Here is an 18765-nt window from a genome sequence, read left to right on the forward strand (position 1 = left end):
GTTGGCCTGGTGTAGATCAGCTCAGGGCTACATGGGTGTGGGCCTGGTGTAGATCAGCTCAGGGCTACATGGGTGTGGGCCTGGTGTAGATCAGCTCAGGACTAAATGGGTGTGGGCCTGGTGTAGATCAGCTCAGGGCTACATGGGTGTGAGCCTGGTGTAGATCAGCTCAGGGCTACATGGGTGTGGGCCTGGTGTAGATCAGCTCAGGACTAAATGGGTGTGGGCCTGGTGTAGATCAGCTCAGGACTAAATGGGTGTGGGCCTGGTGTAGATCAGCTCAGGACTAAATGGGTGTGGGCCTGGTGTAGTTCAACTCAGGACTAAATGGGTGTGGGCCTGGTGTAGATCAACTCAGGACTAAATGGGTGTGGGCCTGGTGTAGATCAGCTCAGGGCTAAATGGGTGTGGGTCTGGTGTAGATCAGCTCAGGGCTAAATGGGTGTGGGCCTGGTGTAGATCAGCTCAGGACTACATGGGTGTGGGCCTGGTGTAGATCAGCTCAGGACTAAATGGGTGTGGGCCTGGTGTAGATCAGCTCAGGACTAAATGGGTGTGGGCCTGGTGTAGATCAACTCAGGACTAAATGGGTGTGAGCCTGGTGTAGATCAACTCAGGGCTACATGGGTGTGGGCCTGGTGTAGATCAGCACAGGGCTACATGGGTGTGGGCCTGGTGTAGATCAGCTCAGGGCTAAATGGGTGTGGGCCTGGTGTAAATCAGCTCAGGGCTAAATGGGTGTGGGCCTGGTGTAGATCAGCTCAGGGCTACATGGGTGTGGGCCTGGTGTAGATCAGCTCAGGACTAAATGGGTGTGGGCCTGGTGTAGATCAGCACAGGGCTAAATGGGTGTGGGCCTAGTGTAGATCAGCTCAGGGCTAAATGGGTGTGGGCCTGGTGTAGATCAGCTCAGGGCTAAATGGGTGTGGGCCTGGTGTAGATCAGCTCAGGGCTAAATGGGTGTGGGCCTGGTGTAGATCAGCTCAGGACTAAAAGGGTGTGGGCCTGGTGTAGATCAGCACACGGCTACGTGGGAATGACGCAATGCGCCGTCTCAGACTGCGGTTAAGGCTATTACGGAAATTGCCTTCAGTGATTCAGTCTTTACTAATTTCCCAAAATAGCTTATGCCCATATTGATTGAAATGCAGCTATTTCCTGAACACACAAGGACACGTGTAGGTCTAGTTGCTCTTCATTGTGTTACTTCTTTGGTTTTACGATTTAATTTTTATTCAACTTTGGTAAATGTTTGGTAGGTCTTTTTTACTGGAGCAGATCTGCAGACTTGATGTTCTCCTCCATTAACCCTAGGAGCGCTTCCAGTTCCCGTCCCACATCACGGACGTCTCCGAGGAGGCCAAGGACCTGATCCAGAGACTCATCTGCAGCAGGGAACGGCGTCTGGGCCAGAACGGCATCGAGGAGTTCCGCAGGCACCTCTTCTTCTCCGGCATCGACTGGGAGAACATCCGCTCCACGGAGGCGCCCTACATCCCTGACGTCAGCTCTCCCTCAGACACCTCCAACTTCGATGTGGACGACGACGTCCTGAAGAACCCGGTCAGCCTCTCTCTCTGCCTCTCCTTGCTCCCGCCTCGCCTTTCGTTGATCGTTAAGCCGTTAAAATGTCGATAAGCCAAGCCGCTAATTGGCTAGTTCGCATTTTTTCCACCACAGCTTTCATAGCGTCATCAAGGCTCAAAACAACTTGTGTGATTTAAAAAAATTTTTTTTGTCCAAGATGACCCTTTGACCTCTGTGTATCTGCTCCGTACAGGACATCGCACCTCCCGTCTCCCACACCGGCTTCAACGGCCAGCACCTCCCTTTCGTAGGCTTTACCTACACCACCGACAGCTGCTTCTCCGACCGCGGTCGCCTGCGGCTGGCCGCTCTGGCGGACGGAGGCTCGGGGGCGGAGGTCCGGCGGGACGAGGACGGGGGTCTGCCACTGGAGGCCTTTGAGAGGAGGATCCGGTCCCTGGAGCAGGAGAAAAAGGAGCTGAGTCGCAGACTGCAGGGTAGGGATGCCCTGTCTTAGATATTTGGGCTTCCGATATTTGCTCCGAAATTTCTCAGTCCTGGGAAGGGCCAACTAACCTGAAGTACTGCAGAGAATCTCGAGAGGCCAGTTCTAGCATCGTCCCGGTTAAAGTCACGTTTAAGCCTTTAGTGGCTTCAGAAAGCTTAAGAGAAGATCCAATAGCCTATATTTTTACTGGGGGGGATTATTTTTATTGTCCTGGGGCTGTTCGCACGTAGTCATTCTCTGCGTCGTTTCTCCCAGAGTCCACCCAAGCCGCTCAGACCCTGCATGGCCGCGGGGCAGGCACTCTGGGCCGCGACAAAGAGATCAAAAAGCTCAACGAAGAGATCGAACGCCTCAAGAAGAAGCTGGCAGGTGAGTGGGTCCGACCCGCCCTCCACGTGCCCTGCATCGGGTAAACACGGGAAGGTGGCCCGTAAACCGTCACACACGATGACTAAAGAGCTTGACGTGTGAGTTATTCACCAAGGAAGCAGACACGGGCTCGGAAGATGTGTGAAACTGTAGTTGCAGTCACAACAATGATTCATCGACATATTGAATGACTGAATCATTGTCCGGGGTAGTAACCATAGGGAGTAGAGGGGAGGGGGATGTTTGAGCGTTCAGTCACGTTTTTACTCACCTCCCTCGGCGTGGCTTCCTCTCAGACTCCGACAGACTGGAGCACCAGTTGGAGGAGGCGGTGAGCCTGCGCCAGGACTTCGAGAGCTCCTCCACCAAGCTGAAGGCCCTGGACAAGCAGGTCAAAGCCCTACGGCAGGAGAAAGAGGACATCCATAAGGTAGGGTGGGGCTGTGAGCGCAGGTGCTTACGTGTGCATAGTCACAAACTCGGGTGGCATCTCCCATCCACCCAGGCACGTTCAGGAGGCCACGATCTCCTGAGTCACGTCGGAGGGAGATGTTTGTCCCGACGATGTCACATGAGGTTAATCTGGAGCAGGTCAGTTGCATTAGTCGACAGATGCGAAATGCGCAGTAACATTTTTAATACATAACACATGTGGGACAAAAGGGAAAAAAAGGAGAAAAGACCTTTTACAGAGTTTTAAAAATGACATTTTATAAACTGCCTTCGCTAAGAGGGCTAACGAACAAGACCAATGGCTGAGCGTGAGTGTCCGTGCTGCTTCAGGCCTCGGCTGCTCTGTCACTGTGACCCAAACAGCTTATCGTCATCCAATCAGCAGTCTGACCTCAGACGGCATGACTCCGCCCCTTTCCTGCGTCCTCTGTTCCACCCCGAGCCCCCATCCCCTCACGCACTCTGATCTTGACCTTTCAACTCATTCCACCGCTGTGTTTATACACACTGGACCCCTTCATCACATTTAATGCTATCATTCCTCACTTAGTCAGGGGCAGGACTCTCTGTCGTTACCCATCACACTAATTGGATTTGTCCTGCTGTCCCGCTCGAGACCTGACCCACCCAGAGCTCTCTCTGGCTCTCCTACTGAAGGGGTCTGTAGCTGTCTGCACAGTTCTGACAGATGGCTCTGCGTGAGCCTGGATCAACAGTGAAATACGTTGTTGTCGTTGTTATTGTTGTTTTGAGGGACTCTGATGCCCCTCGTCTATGACGGCGAAACACCGCGCTGGCTAATGGAGTCATTAGCTATAGCACGTCCTTCTTTAGTGGCGATGTCCCAAATCTCTTGGCGATTTCTATTTCTCACTCAGCCTCCTTTTCAGTTGTGTCTCTGAGGCAGCCAGAGCTGCTTCTCTCGCTCTTCCTTTCTCGCTTTTCTCACGCGCACATCTGTTTCTCCATCCCTCTCTCCCTCTCTCCCTCTCTCTCTCTCTCCCATGCCCGCGCCTCCAGCAACTGCTAGAGTCTCAGGAGCGGCTGAAGTCCCAGACCAAGGAGCTGAAAGACGCCCACCAGCAGCGGCGTCTGGCCATGCAGGAGTTCTCGGAGCTGAACGAGCGCATGGCTGAGCTGCGCTCGCAGAAGCAACGGCTCTCGCGCCAGCTCCGCGACAAGGAGGAGGAGATGGACGTGGTCATGCAGAAGATTGACGCCATGCGGCAGGACATCCGCAAGACCGAGAAGGCCCGCAAAGAGGTGGGTCGGGGGGGGGGGGGGGGGGGGGGGGGGGGAGGTGTGGGTGTTGATGTGTGATGTCCTTGCCCATTTAAAGAAAGATTGTTTTAATCTTCTTGTCATGTTTCCATGTTTTTTTATGCTGTGAAACTGCACTTTGGTCGTTTGGGTGTTGAGGAGCGGTGTGCGTGTTTGGTTTGGCTGTGCCAGCCTTCTTCTCTTGCCCGTGTTTTGCCCTGCCACCCCACTCGGTGCCCCGTCACGCCCCAGGGGCTGACGCGTTTGCTGCCAACCGCCAGCAGAGCCTGGAGGACTCCAGCATTTCTGGAGTTCTTTAGCGACTCCACAGAAGAGTAGGGAGAAAGATGAGCTGGGCCTTGCCTAATCTCAGCAGGCGTCTGATCTCCAGGGGTGATAACAGGAATGTTCCCCTCCCCTCCTCCTCGCTGCAGGCCTCCCCGCAGACCTCCTGGTCCTCTGTGGACCTGGATGGCTAAGCAGAGCCAGATGGCAGCACTGTCTGCTGGGTTGCAGGAGAGAGCCAGGCCCCCGTGCACTCCGCCTTCACTGCAACAGGCTCCGCCCTTAATACACGCCTGCTTCTCCCTCCCCCCCAAAGAAAGGGTGTCTTTCTTCTTTTTTTTTTTGATCTCGCTGTCTCATATACGTGAATGTGTGCGTACACACACAGTTACATGTTTTATTTTTTTTATGGACAGGATTAAATGCAGCATTTTCTGCATGGTGAATGCATTTGGCTAAGGTATGAAGTAGACAGAACTTTGGCACCTAGGGACATATGGCTTCATGAGATCAATATGTGAGGTGAAACCCCTGAAGTATCGTATTTCTGCAGCAGAATGTCATTTAGGGAGTGCGGTTGAAAACGGACCCAGAGAAAGAATGCACATCTATCTCTAGTTGTGCGAGTGAGCGACACACATGAATCATGGGGTGTGTGTGTGTGTGTGTGTGTGTGTGTGTGTGTGTGTGTGTGTGTGTGTGTGTGTGTGTGTGTGTGTGTGTTGTAGCTTGAAGCTCAGCTGGAAGATGCTCGCGGAGAGGCTTCAAAGGAGCGGAAGCTGCGTGAGCACAGTGAAGTGTACTCCAAACAACTGGAGAGCGAGCTGCAGAATCTCAAGGTCGGAGGTCGCCTCCCCAACCGTATTCCTACGTTCTTCCCCGGTTCCTTCCTGTTTTTCAGCCCTCCCTCCCCTCTGTACCTGTCTGTTAGCGTTCCTCTCCTCTCCCACTTCCCTCTGGGGCCGTTTGGCCTCTCTTCCAGCTGGTCCTCTCCTTTCACTCCGCCTTTTCTCTGTCCTCCGTCTCTGTGCTTCTCTGTGTTCGTGGCGCTTGCCTCCAGACAAGGGGATATCCTGCAGGCTTATTTTTAGCTCTGTTGTTCCTGTTGTGTTGTCTGTTTTTGCTGTTGGCATGGACGTGAGATGCACAGCTGTTTTATGGAGTGCAGCCCTGCCGATCCCGAAGAATCACACTACCATTTTCTCTGATTGTCTCTTCTGTGTTTTCACTTCATTCTTTTTCTTTTTTAAACATCCCTTATTAATCTTTCTCTCTCTCTCTCTCCCTCCCTCCCTCTCTCCTCCCTCTAACAGGGCAGTGGCCGGGCCTCGGGAGCGAGTGTGGAGACGCAGCAGGAGCTGAACAAGGTGAAGTCTGAGCTGGACAAGAAGATGTTGTTCTACGAGGAGGAGCTCCTGAGACGCGAGACCTGCCACAACACGGAGCTGAAGAACCTGCGCAAGGAGCTCCATGACTCGGAGAGCCAGCACCTGTCTCTGAACAAGGAGGTGCTCGTGCTCCGGGACAAGCTGGAGAAGGCCAAGAAGGATCGGTAGGCTGAGGCCACGTGCACCCGCTGCTCGCGCACGTGCGCACGTGAACGCCCGTCTCACGCTCCCGTCTACCTCTCCGTCCACAGGCAAACGGAGATGGACGAGGCGCTGGGTTCTCTTAAGGAGAAATATGAGCGTGAGCGCCACCTGCTGTCCGAGGAGAACCGCAAGCTGACCTCAGAAACGGACAGGGTGAGGATCATCTCCACCCCACGACTCCGAGGAGGGGGGAAGGAGGGCGGTAGACGTCTCCGAAGGAATCTGGCAAGCGCCTTTGACCTCTGGTATCTCTTCCCCTTTCAGCTGTGCACATTTGTGGACAAACTGACCGCCCAAAACAGGCAGCTGGAGGATGAGCTGCAGGACCTGGCCTCCAAGAAGGAGAGCGTGGCCCACTGGGAGGCCCAGATCGCAGAGATCATTCAGTGGTGAGCGAGTTGGCCCCGCTAAAGCCGGCCACTTTGACCACAGCCCGGACGTTATGTCTGCAGCACATCTGCAGTGGTGAAGTGTGTGTGTGTGTGTGTGTGTGTGTGTGGTCTGCAGGGTGAGCGATGAGAAGGATGCCCGTGGCTACCTGCAGGCTCTAGCCTCCAAGATGAACGAGGAGCTGGAGTCCCTCCGCAGCTCCAGCCTTGGCTCCAGACACTTGGTACGGGCTTCACCCTCCCCTCCTGCATGCATGGGTCACTCTGGTCCTCTTCTGCAGCTCACCTCGCACCAAATTCAGCCTCACTGCCACCGGCTCTTCTAGGTTTCAGAAGAGCCTGTGTGCTAATCCTTCTAAACCAGCACCAGAACTTGGTTAAGGGTCATTGGGGCTGCATGGACACAAGTTCTTCTGATGACTCCTACCACCTCCCTCCTGCCCAAGTTTTTTTCTTCCTTACTCTTCTTGTTTTACCCCCTTACACACACACACACACACACACACACACACACACACACACACACACACACACACACACACCTCAACTCCTTTGAGCCATAGCACAGTAACGGTGTGATACTGAATATAATTAAGTGCAGGCTAACCATGTTCTCCACGGTGCCCAAAAATAGCAGCTCTAATGGAAGTTGATTGAATGGAACTGGCATGTTGCGGTTGTAGGTGAAGAAGGAGGGCACGTTTGATTTAACATCCTTCACTAACGAGGTTAAGGACAAGTAATGGGAAATACAGATCTGTCACTGGGCGGCACCGTGCAAATACTCTCCGTTATCTGTCCGACCCCCAGGAGAAAGCTAGGCCCAGAAGGTGTGCCTTGGTATTACTAGCTCACTAGCTTAACATTTCTGCCTTAACATGCTAAATAAGGCCTGTGTTGGTGCAACACACATCATCCCTGACCCTAACTACCTAAACAGGCCATTATACTTTGTTTTAAGCTATTAAAAGAGTGAATTCTCAAAGGATAGCTGCATTTTCATGAGGAGTCTGGCCATACGTCCATAGCGTTTCTTTTTCGAGAATGTGGCAGGTGTTTGAAGCACTGTTTTTCTTGCCCGTTACCCCAGTACGGGTCTGGAACGAGCACTCCCACCCAGAAGTCTGTGGTGGCTCCTGGGAGCTCAAAGCGGGTGAGTGCAACCATCAGTCATCCAGACCATGTGCTTCCGCTCCAGAAAGAGGAAAGGATTGCTCTCATGGCTATTGTTATTCATCTGCCCGTGTTTCCTCTCCGATCTTCTCTGAAGGTTCCTCTGAAGTTCTCCAGTTATACCTGAATTATTTAGTTTTTTTGCCCAGAGGAGTCTGAGGGGCAGATGAATGTCCGCTTTCCATTGCTAATTGTAGACGCTCTGGGATCAGTATGTGTCCTACCCATCCTCTGCAACGTCATACTTTTGCTGACGTCAGATCATCTGGGCTCAGCTGATATTTAACGCGGTGCTTAAGTTTCAGAAAAGCACCTGCAGCACCTTTTAATTGTGGTGCACCTTCTGTAGTCTTAGAACTACAATGTGAGATTATTGTGTGGTTGGAAGCAGAATGAGCTGGGATGAGGAAGACTGTTTGGGGAAAGTCCCTGCCTGTATCCCTGTAATGTGAAACTGATAACCCAGCCATTAAAGACAGGTGCAGAAGAACCCAGCCATTAAAGACAGGTGCAGAAGAACCCAGCCATTACAGACAGGAGTAGAAGAACCCAGCCATTACAGACAGGAGTAGAAGAACCCAGCCATTAAAGACAGGGGCAGAAGAACCCAGCCATTACAGACAGGGGCAGAAGAACCCAGCCATTACAGACAGGGGTAGAAGAACCCAGCCATTAAAGACAGGAGTAGAAGAACCCAGCCATTAAAGACAGGTGCAGAAGAACCCAGCCATTAAAGACAGGAGTAGAAGAACCCAGCCATTAAAGACAGGAGTAGAAGAACCCAGCCATTAAAGACAGGAGTAGAAGAACCCAGCCATTAAAGACAGGAGCAGAAGAACCCAGCCATTACAGACAGGAGTAGAAGAACCCAGCCATTAAAGACAGGAGCAGAAGAACCCAGCCATTACAGACAGGAGTAGAAGAACCCAGCCATTACAGACAGGGGCAGAAGAACCCAGCCATTACAGACAGGAGTAGAAGAACCCAGCCATTACAGACAGGAGTAGAAGAACCCAGCCATTAAAGACGGGAGTAGAAGAACCCAGCCATTAAAGACGGGAGTAGAAGAACCCAGCCATTAAAGACAGGGGCAGAAGAACCCAGCCATTAAAGACAGGGGCAGAAGAACCCAGCCATTAAAGACAGGGGCAGAAGAACCCAGCCATTAAAGACAGGTGCAGAAGAACCCAGCCATTACATACAGGAGTAGAAGAACCCAGCCATTACAGACAGGGGTAGAAGAACCCAGCCATTACAGACAGGGGTAGAAGAACCCAGCCATTACAGACAGGGGTAGAAGAACCCAGCCATTACAGACAGGGGCAGAAGAACCCAGCCATTACAGACAGGGGCAGAAGAACCCAGCCAATAAAGACAGGTGCAGAAGAACCCAGCCATTAAAGACAGGTGCAGAAGAACCCAGCCATTAAAGACAGGTGCAGAAGAACCCAGCCATTACAGACAGGTGCAGAAGAACCCAGCCATTACAGACAGGTGCAGAAGAACCCAGCCATTAAAGACAGGGGTAGAAGAACCCAGCCATTAAAGACAGGGGCAGAAGAACCCAGCCATTAAAGACAGGGCAGAAGAACCCAGCCATTAAAGACAGGTGCAGAAGAACCCAGCCATTAAAGACAGGGGCAGAAGAACCCAGCCATTACAGACGGGTGCAGAAGAACCCAGCCATTAAAGACGGGGGCAGAAGAACCCAGCCATTACAGACAGGGGCAGAAGAACCCAGCCATTAAAGACAGGGGCAGAAGTTCTTCATTGTTCTCCATCAGTGAATAGAATGTGCTCACCTACATACCAGCCAAACAATATCTTCAAGAAATTTCTCTCTCCTCTGATTACCACTCCTCTTCCCATATCTTTTCTTTTTGCACCATGGGGAGGGTGTCTCTCTCTCTCCCTCTCCCTCTCTTTTTCACCCTCTTTCTGTCCTTCCCTCACTCTCTTCCTCTGTGTATTTTAATACTTGTAGAGTTGTCAGCTAATCCTGGGTCTCTTGACTCTACATGCATGTTGCTTCGTGCTTTCATTCAATATGACGCTTTCTGAAAACCAGAATTCTTTGAAAATCTGCACTAGAATATGGAATGTATTATACTACAATATGTTACCATTGCTTGCAGAATGTTCTGGAAGAACATGTTTATTTGTGCTTTGAGGACTGTAAAAAGTCTTTCTATAAGAGAGATTTATGTCTTTGTTCAAACGAACCATTTGACAGTGAAATTTCCTACTCGTAAATCAGAATACTGAAATCTGAACATAAGCTGACTACATGACCATGTTAACTTCATCCACAAAGATCCGCAGGATGGTAAATGCTTGATGTGGGTTTGGTGACCTTCATGTGACCCCGTCCCTCGTCCCCCAGGATCCCCTGTGGAAGGTGCGACGCAGTCAAAAGCTGGACATGTCCGCCCGTTTAGAGCTGCAGTCTGCTCTGGAGGCGGAGATCCGGGCCAAGACGCTGGTCCAGGAAGAGATGCGCAAGGTCAAGGCTTCCAACATCTCCTTCGAAAGGTTGGTGAGACCTTCAGCTTCTGAAGTAGAGGTTCCACCCCAGATTTACTGCCCCGCTGAGCCCATTGACGGGCTGATGGGGAAAACAGAAGTAGAACACAGGAACTGCATCCTGGGTCACTCGCAGAAAAATAAACATCATAATGTGGTGGAGGGTAATTAAAACAATTGCCCTAGAGTTGAGGGATCATTTGCTGTTGTAGTGCTTTGTCGTTATGACTAGTAACGGACATCAATGTTTCTCCTGCAGCAAACTGAAGGACACCGAGGCGAGGAACCGGGAGCTGGAGGAGCAACTAGAGGGTCTGAAGAAAGATCTGGAGGAGAGTCGTACACGCCCAGACAGAGGTGACCGTGCAGGACAGATGCTGCTCTAAAACCTTTCTCTACGGCATGATCTTCACCAGGAGCAGATTAAGAAGTTTTTAACAAACTGTGTAACAACAGCTTCTACTGATGATTTAAAGGTTTAAGCAGTGAAGGAACTCTTTTTATATTAAGGACTTTATTATTAAACATATATATTGTATTTTCAGTGCGTGTACTATTGATTTTTTAGAATAATCTCACTTTCAGATTCTTTCACTTTCATTTTTCACCTTTTATGTTTGTCATTTCAGGTTTAAAACTACCAGACTTCCAGGACTCCATCTTTGAGTACTTCAACACCTCTCCCCTGGCTCACGACCTGACGTTCAGGGTGAGAGCTCCTCAGGCTCCGCCTCCATAAGCTTCTGCCTCATCCAGCCTTAACATGCTTCTCTCTCTCTCTCTCTCTCTCTATGTAATCCCTACAAAGATCTCCGCCCGCCTGGCTTTGCCACCATTAATAAGCCACCACATGTCTCTGTAAAAGGAAATGGCGTGTTTTCCAGAATGCGTGAAATTTCCATGACACAACTGAATGCTTAATATAAATCAGGGGACGATTACAGCATGCACACGTGTCGGCTTAAAGACTAGAGGCTGCTGGGTCTCGACTCGAGCGGATTTACGGTGTTCCATTATCAGTTCATCAGTGCAGTTTTAAAGGCAGTTTGTGGACCTGTGTGTGATGAAATGGCTTCCTGCTCTCCTTTGCTAGAATCAGGCGCTGGCTGCGTTCAGCTCTCAGCCACATGCACTAACACGCAGCCTGTACCGGAGCCCTAGCTCGTATTCAAGGACCAGGTCAAGGGTGTATGGCAGCAAGAGAGAACCTGAAGTAGACTATGACCGTAAAATGAACCATGCTTCTTATCCAAGGCCCTCGCCTGCTCTAATGATCTCCCAGCGAGAGAGCTGGGTCAGCGTGGAAAAATGACAGGGGTGTAAACATACAGTGCGCTCATGCACTCTACACAGGGTACACAGGGGAGACGCTGTATGACCTGTCATTTCATTTTTGTCCCCCTCGACAAAAAGGACTCTGTCTCTTCCTCATCTGCGTCTTCTCTGCTAGCGTTTTGGGATGAAGTAAGTTGGCTGTTTAGAGCTCCCCGTCACCCCTGTCCTGCTCCTTGGTAACCTTTAACCCTTGTGGGAGAGGAGCCGTCAGCAGACGAAACGTGTGCGATATGTCAACATTCTTGCTCAGGGCAGTGCTCTTCATCAGCAAAGTTCAGCTCAACGCGAGCCTCCCAGCTCTAATTTGGATTTATCTTACTTGCCATAATTTTATGTTTGTTTTATTTCATTTTCTGAAAGACTCTGGTGCATTAAAAATGCTTTAAATTAATTTGATCAGGAGGTGGGGGTCATAGATGTTAAGCATCTTTCTGGATTCATAGTGGGTACTTTTAGGACTCTAGTAAATCTTCCCAGAAACATCTTTTTGTCTGCTGACCAAGTTCTCCTGCCTTAATTTGCCCAGTTCCAGATCCTCTCAAAGCTAATTCTAGGTGCTAAAGGTTAGCTAGCCAACGCATAGATTGTGCTTAAGGACTAGCATCGGTGATACGGCATTAACCACCTCCTCATGCCTTCTAACCTCTTAAAAGTCTGATCTGAGTCATGTCACACCTCATTAGTGTTCAGCATATTCATGCTGGGATTTAGGTTGTCTCAGAGTTCAGGAGGAAACCTCCCCTATTTGATATGGAATGATTTATTAACTAAGACAACTAAAGGGCAAACAAAATCAGGTAATTGCAGTGTGTGTGGAATGGCCTGAATGCTCAGGGCTGAGGTGTACTAAGCCAATGAACACGGAAATGACTTAGTCATGTTGCTCCAAACCGTAAAGATGGTGGCATATTGACTCATGCTATGTGGGGAAAACTTGACTTCATTTCAGAACCATCTTTTTATTTAGTGTTTTTGTTTTTATAAAATCAAGTGCTCAAAAAATGATACTTTGCCAAAATTGATGACACTTTTAATACAGTAATAATTACCAGTACATTTATTTTTAGTAGTAGTAGTAGTAGTAGTAGTAGTTGTTGTTGTTGTTGTTGTTATTCTGGTTGTTGTATTGTTATCACCTCATGATGTTGTATAGTAATACACGTAGTAATAGTATAATGAGTACTTTGTTGACACTGCTGGGAATGTTTGTGTTGCAGCCAATTTGAACACTTCTCTTGAATTACAAATGACAGTTATAGCAGTCTCACTGGTAATTGTCTGATGGAGACCACAACTGTTTGGGCTAGATAAGGCCATGCTGACTGCACCAGATAAAATATTGTAGAGCCAAAAAAGAAGCAAATTGTTGTTGACAGAAGCAAATTGCATCATAATTCAGCATATTCATCCCAGTCTGATACCACCGGGGTGATTAGAATGTTATTGCCAGAGTGTTTGTGTTGGGAAGGTTTGCTGGTATAACCACTAGCTCCCCCTGCTGGAGAGAGGTGATGTGTCTCGGTGGTTTCTTACACTGGGTCTTGATTAATGCACCGGTGACGGAACTTATCCATCAAACATGCTTTTCTTAAGTCTTAGCTTAATTCTGCATCCACACTGTGCTCTTAATATGAAAGGGTTTTTTTTACAGCAATAGACAATCACTGTTTAACTGGCCTATACGGTTTCTCCTTCACAAACGCACTCTCACCCAAGTGTTACTCTCCCCTCTCCAGACGAGCTCAGTCAGCGAGGTTGACGCCACGCCTCAGAAACCAGAACCTCCCTCATCCTCGCCTGCAGTGGCTTCAGAGCAGGATGTGAGTGTCCACCTTATACTTCCTCCGACATTCCACCCTGCCGCTCACTTCCTGGATCAGTAACCGCCGCCTAATAATAGCGAGCCTTCGGACCTCTTGTTGGGTTCGTTCGGCCTGTTCCCGAGACTGTTCTCCTTCAGACTCTTCAGGCTGTTCTCGTTCAGACTGTTCTCGTTCAGACTGTTCAGGCTGTTCTCGTTCAGACTGTTCAGGCTGTTCTCGTTCAGGCTGTTCTCGTTCAGGCTGTTCTCGTTCAGGCTGTTCTCGTTCAGAATCCACAGAGCGTTAAGTAAATACTTTGAGTGCGAAGGAGCAGTGTTTAGCGTCACATCTGTGCGTTGTGTCCGGTGCTCCTGGCGAGTTTGCTGTTGGTTCCCCCCAGCAGGTTCCAGTGAAGCCCCAGACGGCCCCTCCACCCACCCCCTCTCCAGCCTACCAGTCCTCCCTGCTCACGGCACCCAAGGTACACGCCCGTCTCCTGGACACGCTCACAAAGCTCCTGACCATCTGACCAGTGCTGGCCTGAAATATTCCTAGAGAAGTTTAGATTCTGTGGGTTCTGTGGGTTCTCCACGTTTGTTAACCTTGTTGGGAGGTTCATGTCGGCCTTCTCCCTGTGTCTGTGTCCACAGCCTAAAGCTCACCAGCTGAGCATTAAGACCTTCTCCAGTCCCCCCCAGTGCACCCACTGCACGTCTCTGATGGTGGGCCTGATCAGACAGGGCTATGCCTGCGAGGGTCAGTACCGCACACCGCCGGTCTAAGCAGGTCCTTCCTGTTGACCAGTTAAACTGCCAGCTACCATTACTTGCATGTCTCATTACCCCCTGAAGACTTGTTGATTTAATGGTCTGTGAATGGTCTGTTGATTTAACGATGGTGTTTCTTGGGTTTCTTTCTTTCTCCTCAGTCTGTTCCTTCATCTGTCACGTGTCCTGCAAGGACAACGCTCCTCAAGTGTGCCCTATCCCACCAGAGCAGGCCAAGAGGCCGCTGGGTATTGATGTGCAGAGGGGTATTGGCACAGCATACAAGGGCTTTGTCAGGGTAAGAGTCCCGAGCGCCCCTCCCCCTTCACTTCTCCCCGCGCTGCTTCGCTCCAGTGCTCCTCATCGTGTGCTGCTCCCTCAGATCCCAAAGCCCACCGGGGTGAAGAAAGGCTGGCAGAGGGCGTACGCCGTGGTGTGTGACTGCAAGCTCTTCCTGTACGAGGTCCCTGAAGGGAAGTCCACTCAGCCCGGTGTGGTGGCCAGCCAAGTCCTCGACCTCAGGTCACTTTCACTTCCTCGTCGTTCCTCTTTATTATCACGCTGAACAAAACACACACGTGGGAAATGGTGTACTCTCCGTCTGTGCATGTGCGCACTGAAAACTGTGTTGTTCTTGGTGATTTATTTTATTTAATTTTTTGACTGTTTTTTCTTTCCCTCTCAGAGATGAGGAGTTCTCTGTGAGCTCCGTGCTGGCATCTGATGTGATTCATGCCACCCGTAAAGACGTTCCCTGTATATTCAGGGTAGGTCTGCTGCTTTCCTCTACCATCCAAACACACATTAGGTCACACATGTAGACCTTTAAGTTTCTTCTTCTTCTTCTTCTCCACCATTCTTGCCCTCTGACCCTTGACCTCTGACCTTTTTGGCGCAGGTGACGTCGTCCACCCTGGGCTCGTCCACACGGGCGGTGTCCTTGCTCATTCTGGCTGAGAGCGAGGCGGAGAAGAGGAAGTGGGTGGGCATCCTGGAAGGCCTGCAGAGCATCCTGGCGAAGAACTTCCTGAAGAACCGTGTGGTCCACGAGCTGCACGAGGCCTACGACAGCAGCCTCCCAGCCATCAAAAACACGCTCTCCGCAGCCGTCGTCGGTCAGCGATTTTCCCTTTCGTGCTTTGGGACATGTTCGGAGATGGGGCTGCTTGTTCGTCTCTTTCCATGCACATACGAGAACCTGGTGCCTCTGTCAAAACGTCGGAATGTCTTCCGCAGTTTTCAGTGGGATCCTTTCTCGTTTTTTTTCTCTCTCTTTACACATACTCCTTTTCTCCCGTAGATCGAGAGAGAATTGCGCTGGGCACAGAGGAGGGCTTGTTTGTGGTGGAGGTCACCAGAGATGGTAAGAGTCCTACGTGCTGCTCAGTTTAGCGAAATATGATGGACCATGAACCGCCGTCTCTCCCACCAACACCGGTCCATTTGTCTCGCAGTCATCGTCCGCGCTGCGGACTGCAAGAAGGTCCACCAGATCGATCTCATCCCCAAAGAGAAGATGGTGGCGCTGCTGTGTGGCCGAAACCGCACCGTGCACCTCTACCCCTGGGAGGCGCTGGAGGGCGTCGAGGCCGCCTTCGACGTCAAGCTGGCGGACACGAGGGGCTGCCAGGCCCTGACCACGGGCGTCCTGCGCCCGGCCGGACCCGCCTGCCTGCTGGCCGCCGTGAAGCGGCAGGTGCTCTGCTACGAGATCACGTGGGCCAGGCCGCACTACCGCAAGCTGTGGGAGGTGCAGGCCCCCGGCGTGGTGCAGTGGCTGGGCATGGTGCGCGAGCGGCTGTGCGTGGGCTACCCGTCGGGCTTCGCCCTGCTCGCCCTGCAGGGGGAGTCCTCGCCCGTCAGCCTGGTGAGCCCCGGGGACCCTTCGCTGGCCTTCCTGGCCCAGCAACCCCTGGACGCGCTGCACGCCATGGAAGTGGGCGCCAACGAGCTGCTGCTGTGCTTCAGCCAGCTGGGCGTGTACGTGGACGCACAGGGCCGCCGCTCACGCACCCAGGAGCTGATGTGGCCCGCCGCGCCCCTCGCCTGCAGTACGTACCCGCGTGTCTGCGCCCGCGTGTCTGCGCCCGCGTGTCTGCGCCCGCGTGTCTGCGCCCGCGTGTCTGCGCCTGCGTCCGAGTACGTTTTATTGTCGGTAGCAGCCACTTCATCGCTGTGTTTGTCTTTCCTGCAGGCTCAAACTCCACTTGCCTAACTGTGTACAGCGACTACGGGGTTGACGTGTTTGATGTGCACACCACAGAATGGGTCCAGACCATTTCATTAAGAAAGGTAACTAGAGAGACAGGAAAAGCACAGCTAAATATAACACAGTAAGCAACAGGCTTTCTGTATTTAGAAATGTTCTTTCCTAAGTCTGTTGTTGCTCGTGTCTGCCGTCTCTGTAGATCAGACCCCTGAATGTGGAGGGCAGCCTGAACCTGCTGGGCTCCGAGCAGCCTCGCCTCATCTACTTCAGCAGCAACTCCGCAGGTACAGCCAGTCACCTCCAGCTGCCCCCGCATTAGCTCCGCCTCCCGCACGCCGCACCACACCCGCTCACCCACCCAGACGCTCAAAACTCCCTCTCAGCCGTTCGTTCTCGTTCCCTCTCGTCCCGTCGTCTCCGACGCTCGTCAGCGCTGAGTCACTCGTTCTTTGCATGCGCTCAGACGCTCAGAGCCACGCCATGACGGGCCGGTCATCTGTTCAGACTTTGCGGTTCCCGCGAGTTCAAACGGAGCTCGGCCGCTCGCGCTGATGCCATCGCTGGCGAATGCGCTCAGCTTTGCAAATCCGTGGCACGTCGGTCATTTTCTCATGGCCCTGGTTGATCGCCTCAGTGATAATGGTGCTTTTGTGTGGGAATGACCTCATCCATCACGCGTCCCCCATCCCCCAGGCTGGCCGGCGGTAGCAGCCGCGAGCCCTGTCTCCAGCGTGCCGGCTGTGAGCTGCCTCCGTGTGTAGACCCTGGCCGGCACCGGGAGCTCCCTTGGCTCGTTTCCCACACGCCCTGTTCGCTCTCTCATACGGCTTCTCGCGCTCTCTCGTCTTCATGTTCCACCGCGGCTGCAGAAGGTCGTGACCTGACCATCCCCGAGACCTCCGACAACAGCAAGAGGCTGATGGTGAGGACACGCAGCAAGAGGAAGTTCCTCTTCAAGGTCCCCGAAGAGGAGCGGCTCCAGCAGCGGAGGTGAGGCGCCGCGTCCCCTACGCCCGCACCACCCGTCTCCGCCCGTGCACTGTGACATGATTGCGTGTGTCTCTTTGTTTGCTCCACAGGGAGATGCTGAGAGACCCAGAAATGAGGTCCAAACTGATCTCCCACCCCACCAACTTCAACCATGTGGCCCACATGGGCCCCGGGGATGGCATGCAAGTGCTTATGGATCTGCCCCTGGTAAAGGCTTAACTCTTCACGCTCTTGAGGGCTGGCAGATGAGTTATGCCCTATAACAGTGAATGTGAACTAACTGAGCTCTAGTACTTGAACTCTGGCCCAACGCAGGTGCAGTTATTCATCATTAATGCTGCAGCATATTGTTAATAATGTTCTTTGAAGTCAGGTGTGTAGATTTGAATCTGGTGTAGCTACGTTCTTGGCTGCTAGAGGTTTCCACACCAGCAGGGCTTCAGGAAACACCCTCACACACTCCTCCCTCTTCTTCCACTACCTTCTTTTCTCCCATCCTGTAATAGCATCCACTCCTCCACCCGCACACCTTTTTTCTTCTCTCCGTTTCACTGCTCTCCTCTCTCTCTCTCTTTCTCTCTCCCTCCCTCCCTCTCCCTCTCTCTCCTTCCTCGTGGTGGTGGATTCGCTCTGGTGTCTGGTTGCCATGGCAGCAGCCGAGCGAGACTCCCTCCCCCTCATCCTCTCGCCACCACGCCCTGATCTCCCCTCCGACCAACTTTGAGCACGTCTATCACATGAGTCCTGTCTCTGCCGGGCTCTACCTGCAGAAAGAGCCTTCCTCGCAGCAAAGCCTGCCTCACTTCTCCTCCTCTTCCTCCTCACCTTCCACCTCCTCCCTCGGAAGGGTAGGCTCGCACACCCCTCCCTGCCCCATCCCACCCTCTGCCCCTTCAGTCTTCTCTGTGCTACCTCCCCCCTCTTGTTCACCCGTCTCTCCCCCCACCTTGTATGAGCGCTGTGGTTCGTCTGCGTCTCAGAGCATGTCTTCTTGGTCTCGTTTTCTTCCACGGAAGAACCTCAGATCCAGCCCCCCACCCCACCCCCCTTTCCTGATCTGTTCATAAGGAGGTTATTCTATAAATGGACTATCATTTAGACAGCCCTATAGAGACCAGACATAGGAGGACAGACCCTAGAATTGCCCCCTTTCCACCGCTGTCTTCTCAAATTCAGTGCACATGCATTCAAAGCGGTTTTGCGAGGGACGCACGCTGTAGTGCGGATGTACACTATAAGCGTGAGCCGTCTCACCCTGCGCCCGTCTGACGACCTGTGCTTGTGCTCACCACTACAGAGCGTCATGCCCTCTTCTCAGGACGACCCCATTAAAGACAGGCCACGCCCACTCTCTAGTATTTCACGGCATCAGAGGAGTAAGACCCACATCACACGCACTGCCTCAGGTTAGTCTCTCATAAGGCCCAGCCCTCCCTGTTCATACACACGTGTGCGCACACACTTATGTTTATGTGTTTAGTACTTTGTGTCGCTGGGGTGTTGAGACTGCTTTTGTAAAATTAAATCTTTGTCACCTGGACGTGTCTTTGTAGGGGGTGGTGATTTTATAGGAGCAGGCTCAT

At 51.9% G+C, this 18765-nt stretch overlaps 1 protein-coding gene across 4 annotated transcripts in view; it reads left to right on the forward strand.

Annotated features, from left to right (window-relative positions):
- cdc42bpb (CDC42 binding protein kinase beta (DMPK-like)) overlaps positions 1–18765 on the forward strand; it is a 44936-nt gene that overhangs the window by 23318 nt on the left and 2853 nt on the right. Inside the window, exons 8-36 of one of the 4 annotated variants that reach the window (XM_077016971.1) lie at positions 1315–1563; positions 1781–2024; positions 2291–2404; positions 2701–2834; positions 3878–4120; positions 5131–5241; positions 5716–5954; positions 6042–6147; positions 6259–6383; positions 6502–6607; positions 9940–10088; positions 10339–10436; positions 10709–10788; positions 13151–13234; positions 13617–13697; positions 13867–13972; positions 14145–14281; positions 14366–14505; positions 14669–14750; positions 14882–15098; positions 15284–15346; positions 15438–16034; positions 16178–16275; positions 16392–16476; positions 17062–17182; positions 17272–17389; positions 17836–18030; positions 18480–18588; positions 18736–18765. The exon at positions 18736–18765 is cut by the window's right edge and continues 41 nt beyond it. In XM_077016971.1, the coding sequence (XP_076873086.1) occupies positions 1315–1563; positions 1781–2024; positions 2291–2404; positions 2701–2834; positions 3878–4120; positions 5131–5241; positions 5716–5954; positions 6042–6147; positions 6259–6383; positions 6502–6607; positions 9940–10088; positions 10339–10436; positions 10709–10788; positions 13151–13234; positions 13617–13697; positions 13867–13972; positions 14145–14281; positions 14366–14505; positions 14669–14750; positions 14882–15098; positions 15284–15346; positions 15438–16034; positions 16178–16275; positions 16392–16476; positions 17062–17182; positions 17272–17389; positions 17836–18030; positions 18480–18588; positions 18736–18765 (4261 nt within the window). The remainder of the gene's footprint in view (positions 1–1314; positions 1564–1780; positions 2025–2290; positions 2405–2700; positions 2835–3877; positions 4121–5130; positions 5242–5715; positions 5955–6041; positions 6148–6258; positions 6384–6501; positions 6608–9939; positions 10089–10338; positions 10437–10708; positions 10789–13150; positions 13235–13616; positions 13698–13866; positions 13973–14144; positions 14282–14365; positions 14506–14668; positions 14751–14881; positions 15099–15283; positions 15347–15437; positions 16035–16177; positions 16276–16391; positions 16477–17061; positions 17183–17271; positions 17390–17835; positions 18031–18479; positions 18589–18735) is intronic. The other 3 variants (XM_077016972.1, XM_077016973.1, XM_077016974.1) reach the window with 3 other exon arrangements.

This window comes from Brachyhypopomus gauderio, chromosome 9 (genome assembly GCF_052324685.1).
Source record: "Brachyhypopomus gauderio isolate BG-103 chromosome 9, BGAUD_0.2, whole genome shotgun sequence".
Taxonomy (NCBI): domain Eukaryota; kingdom Metazoa; phylum Chordata; class Actinopteri; order Gymnotiformes; family Hypopomidae; genus Brachyhypopomus; species Brachyhypopomus gauderio.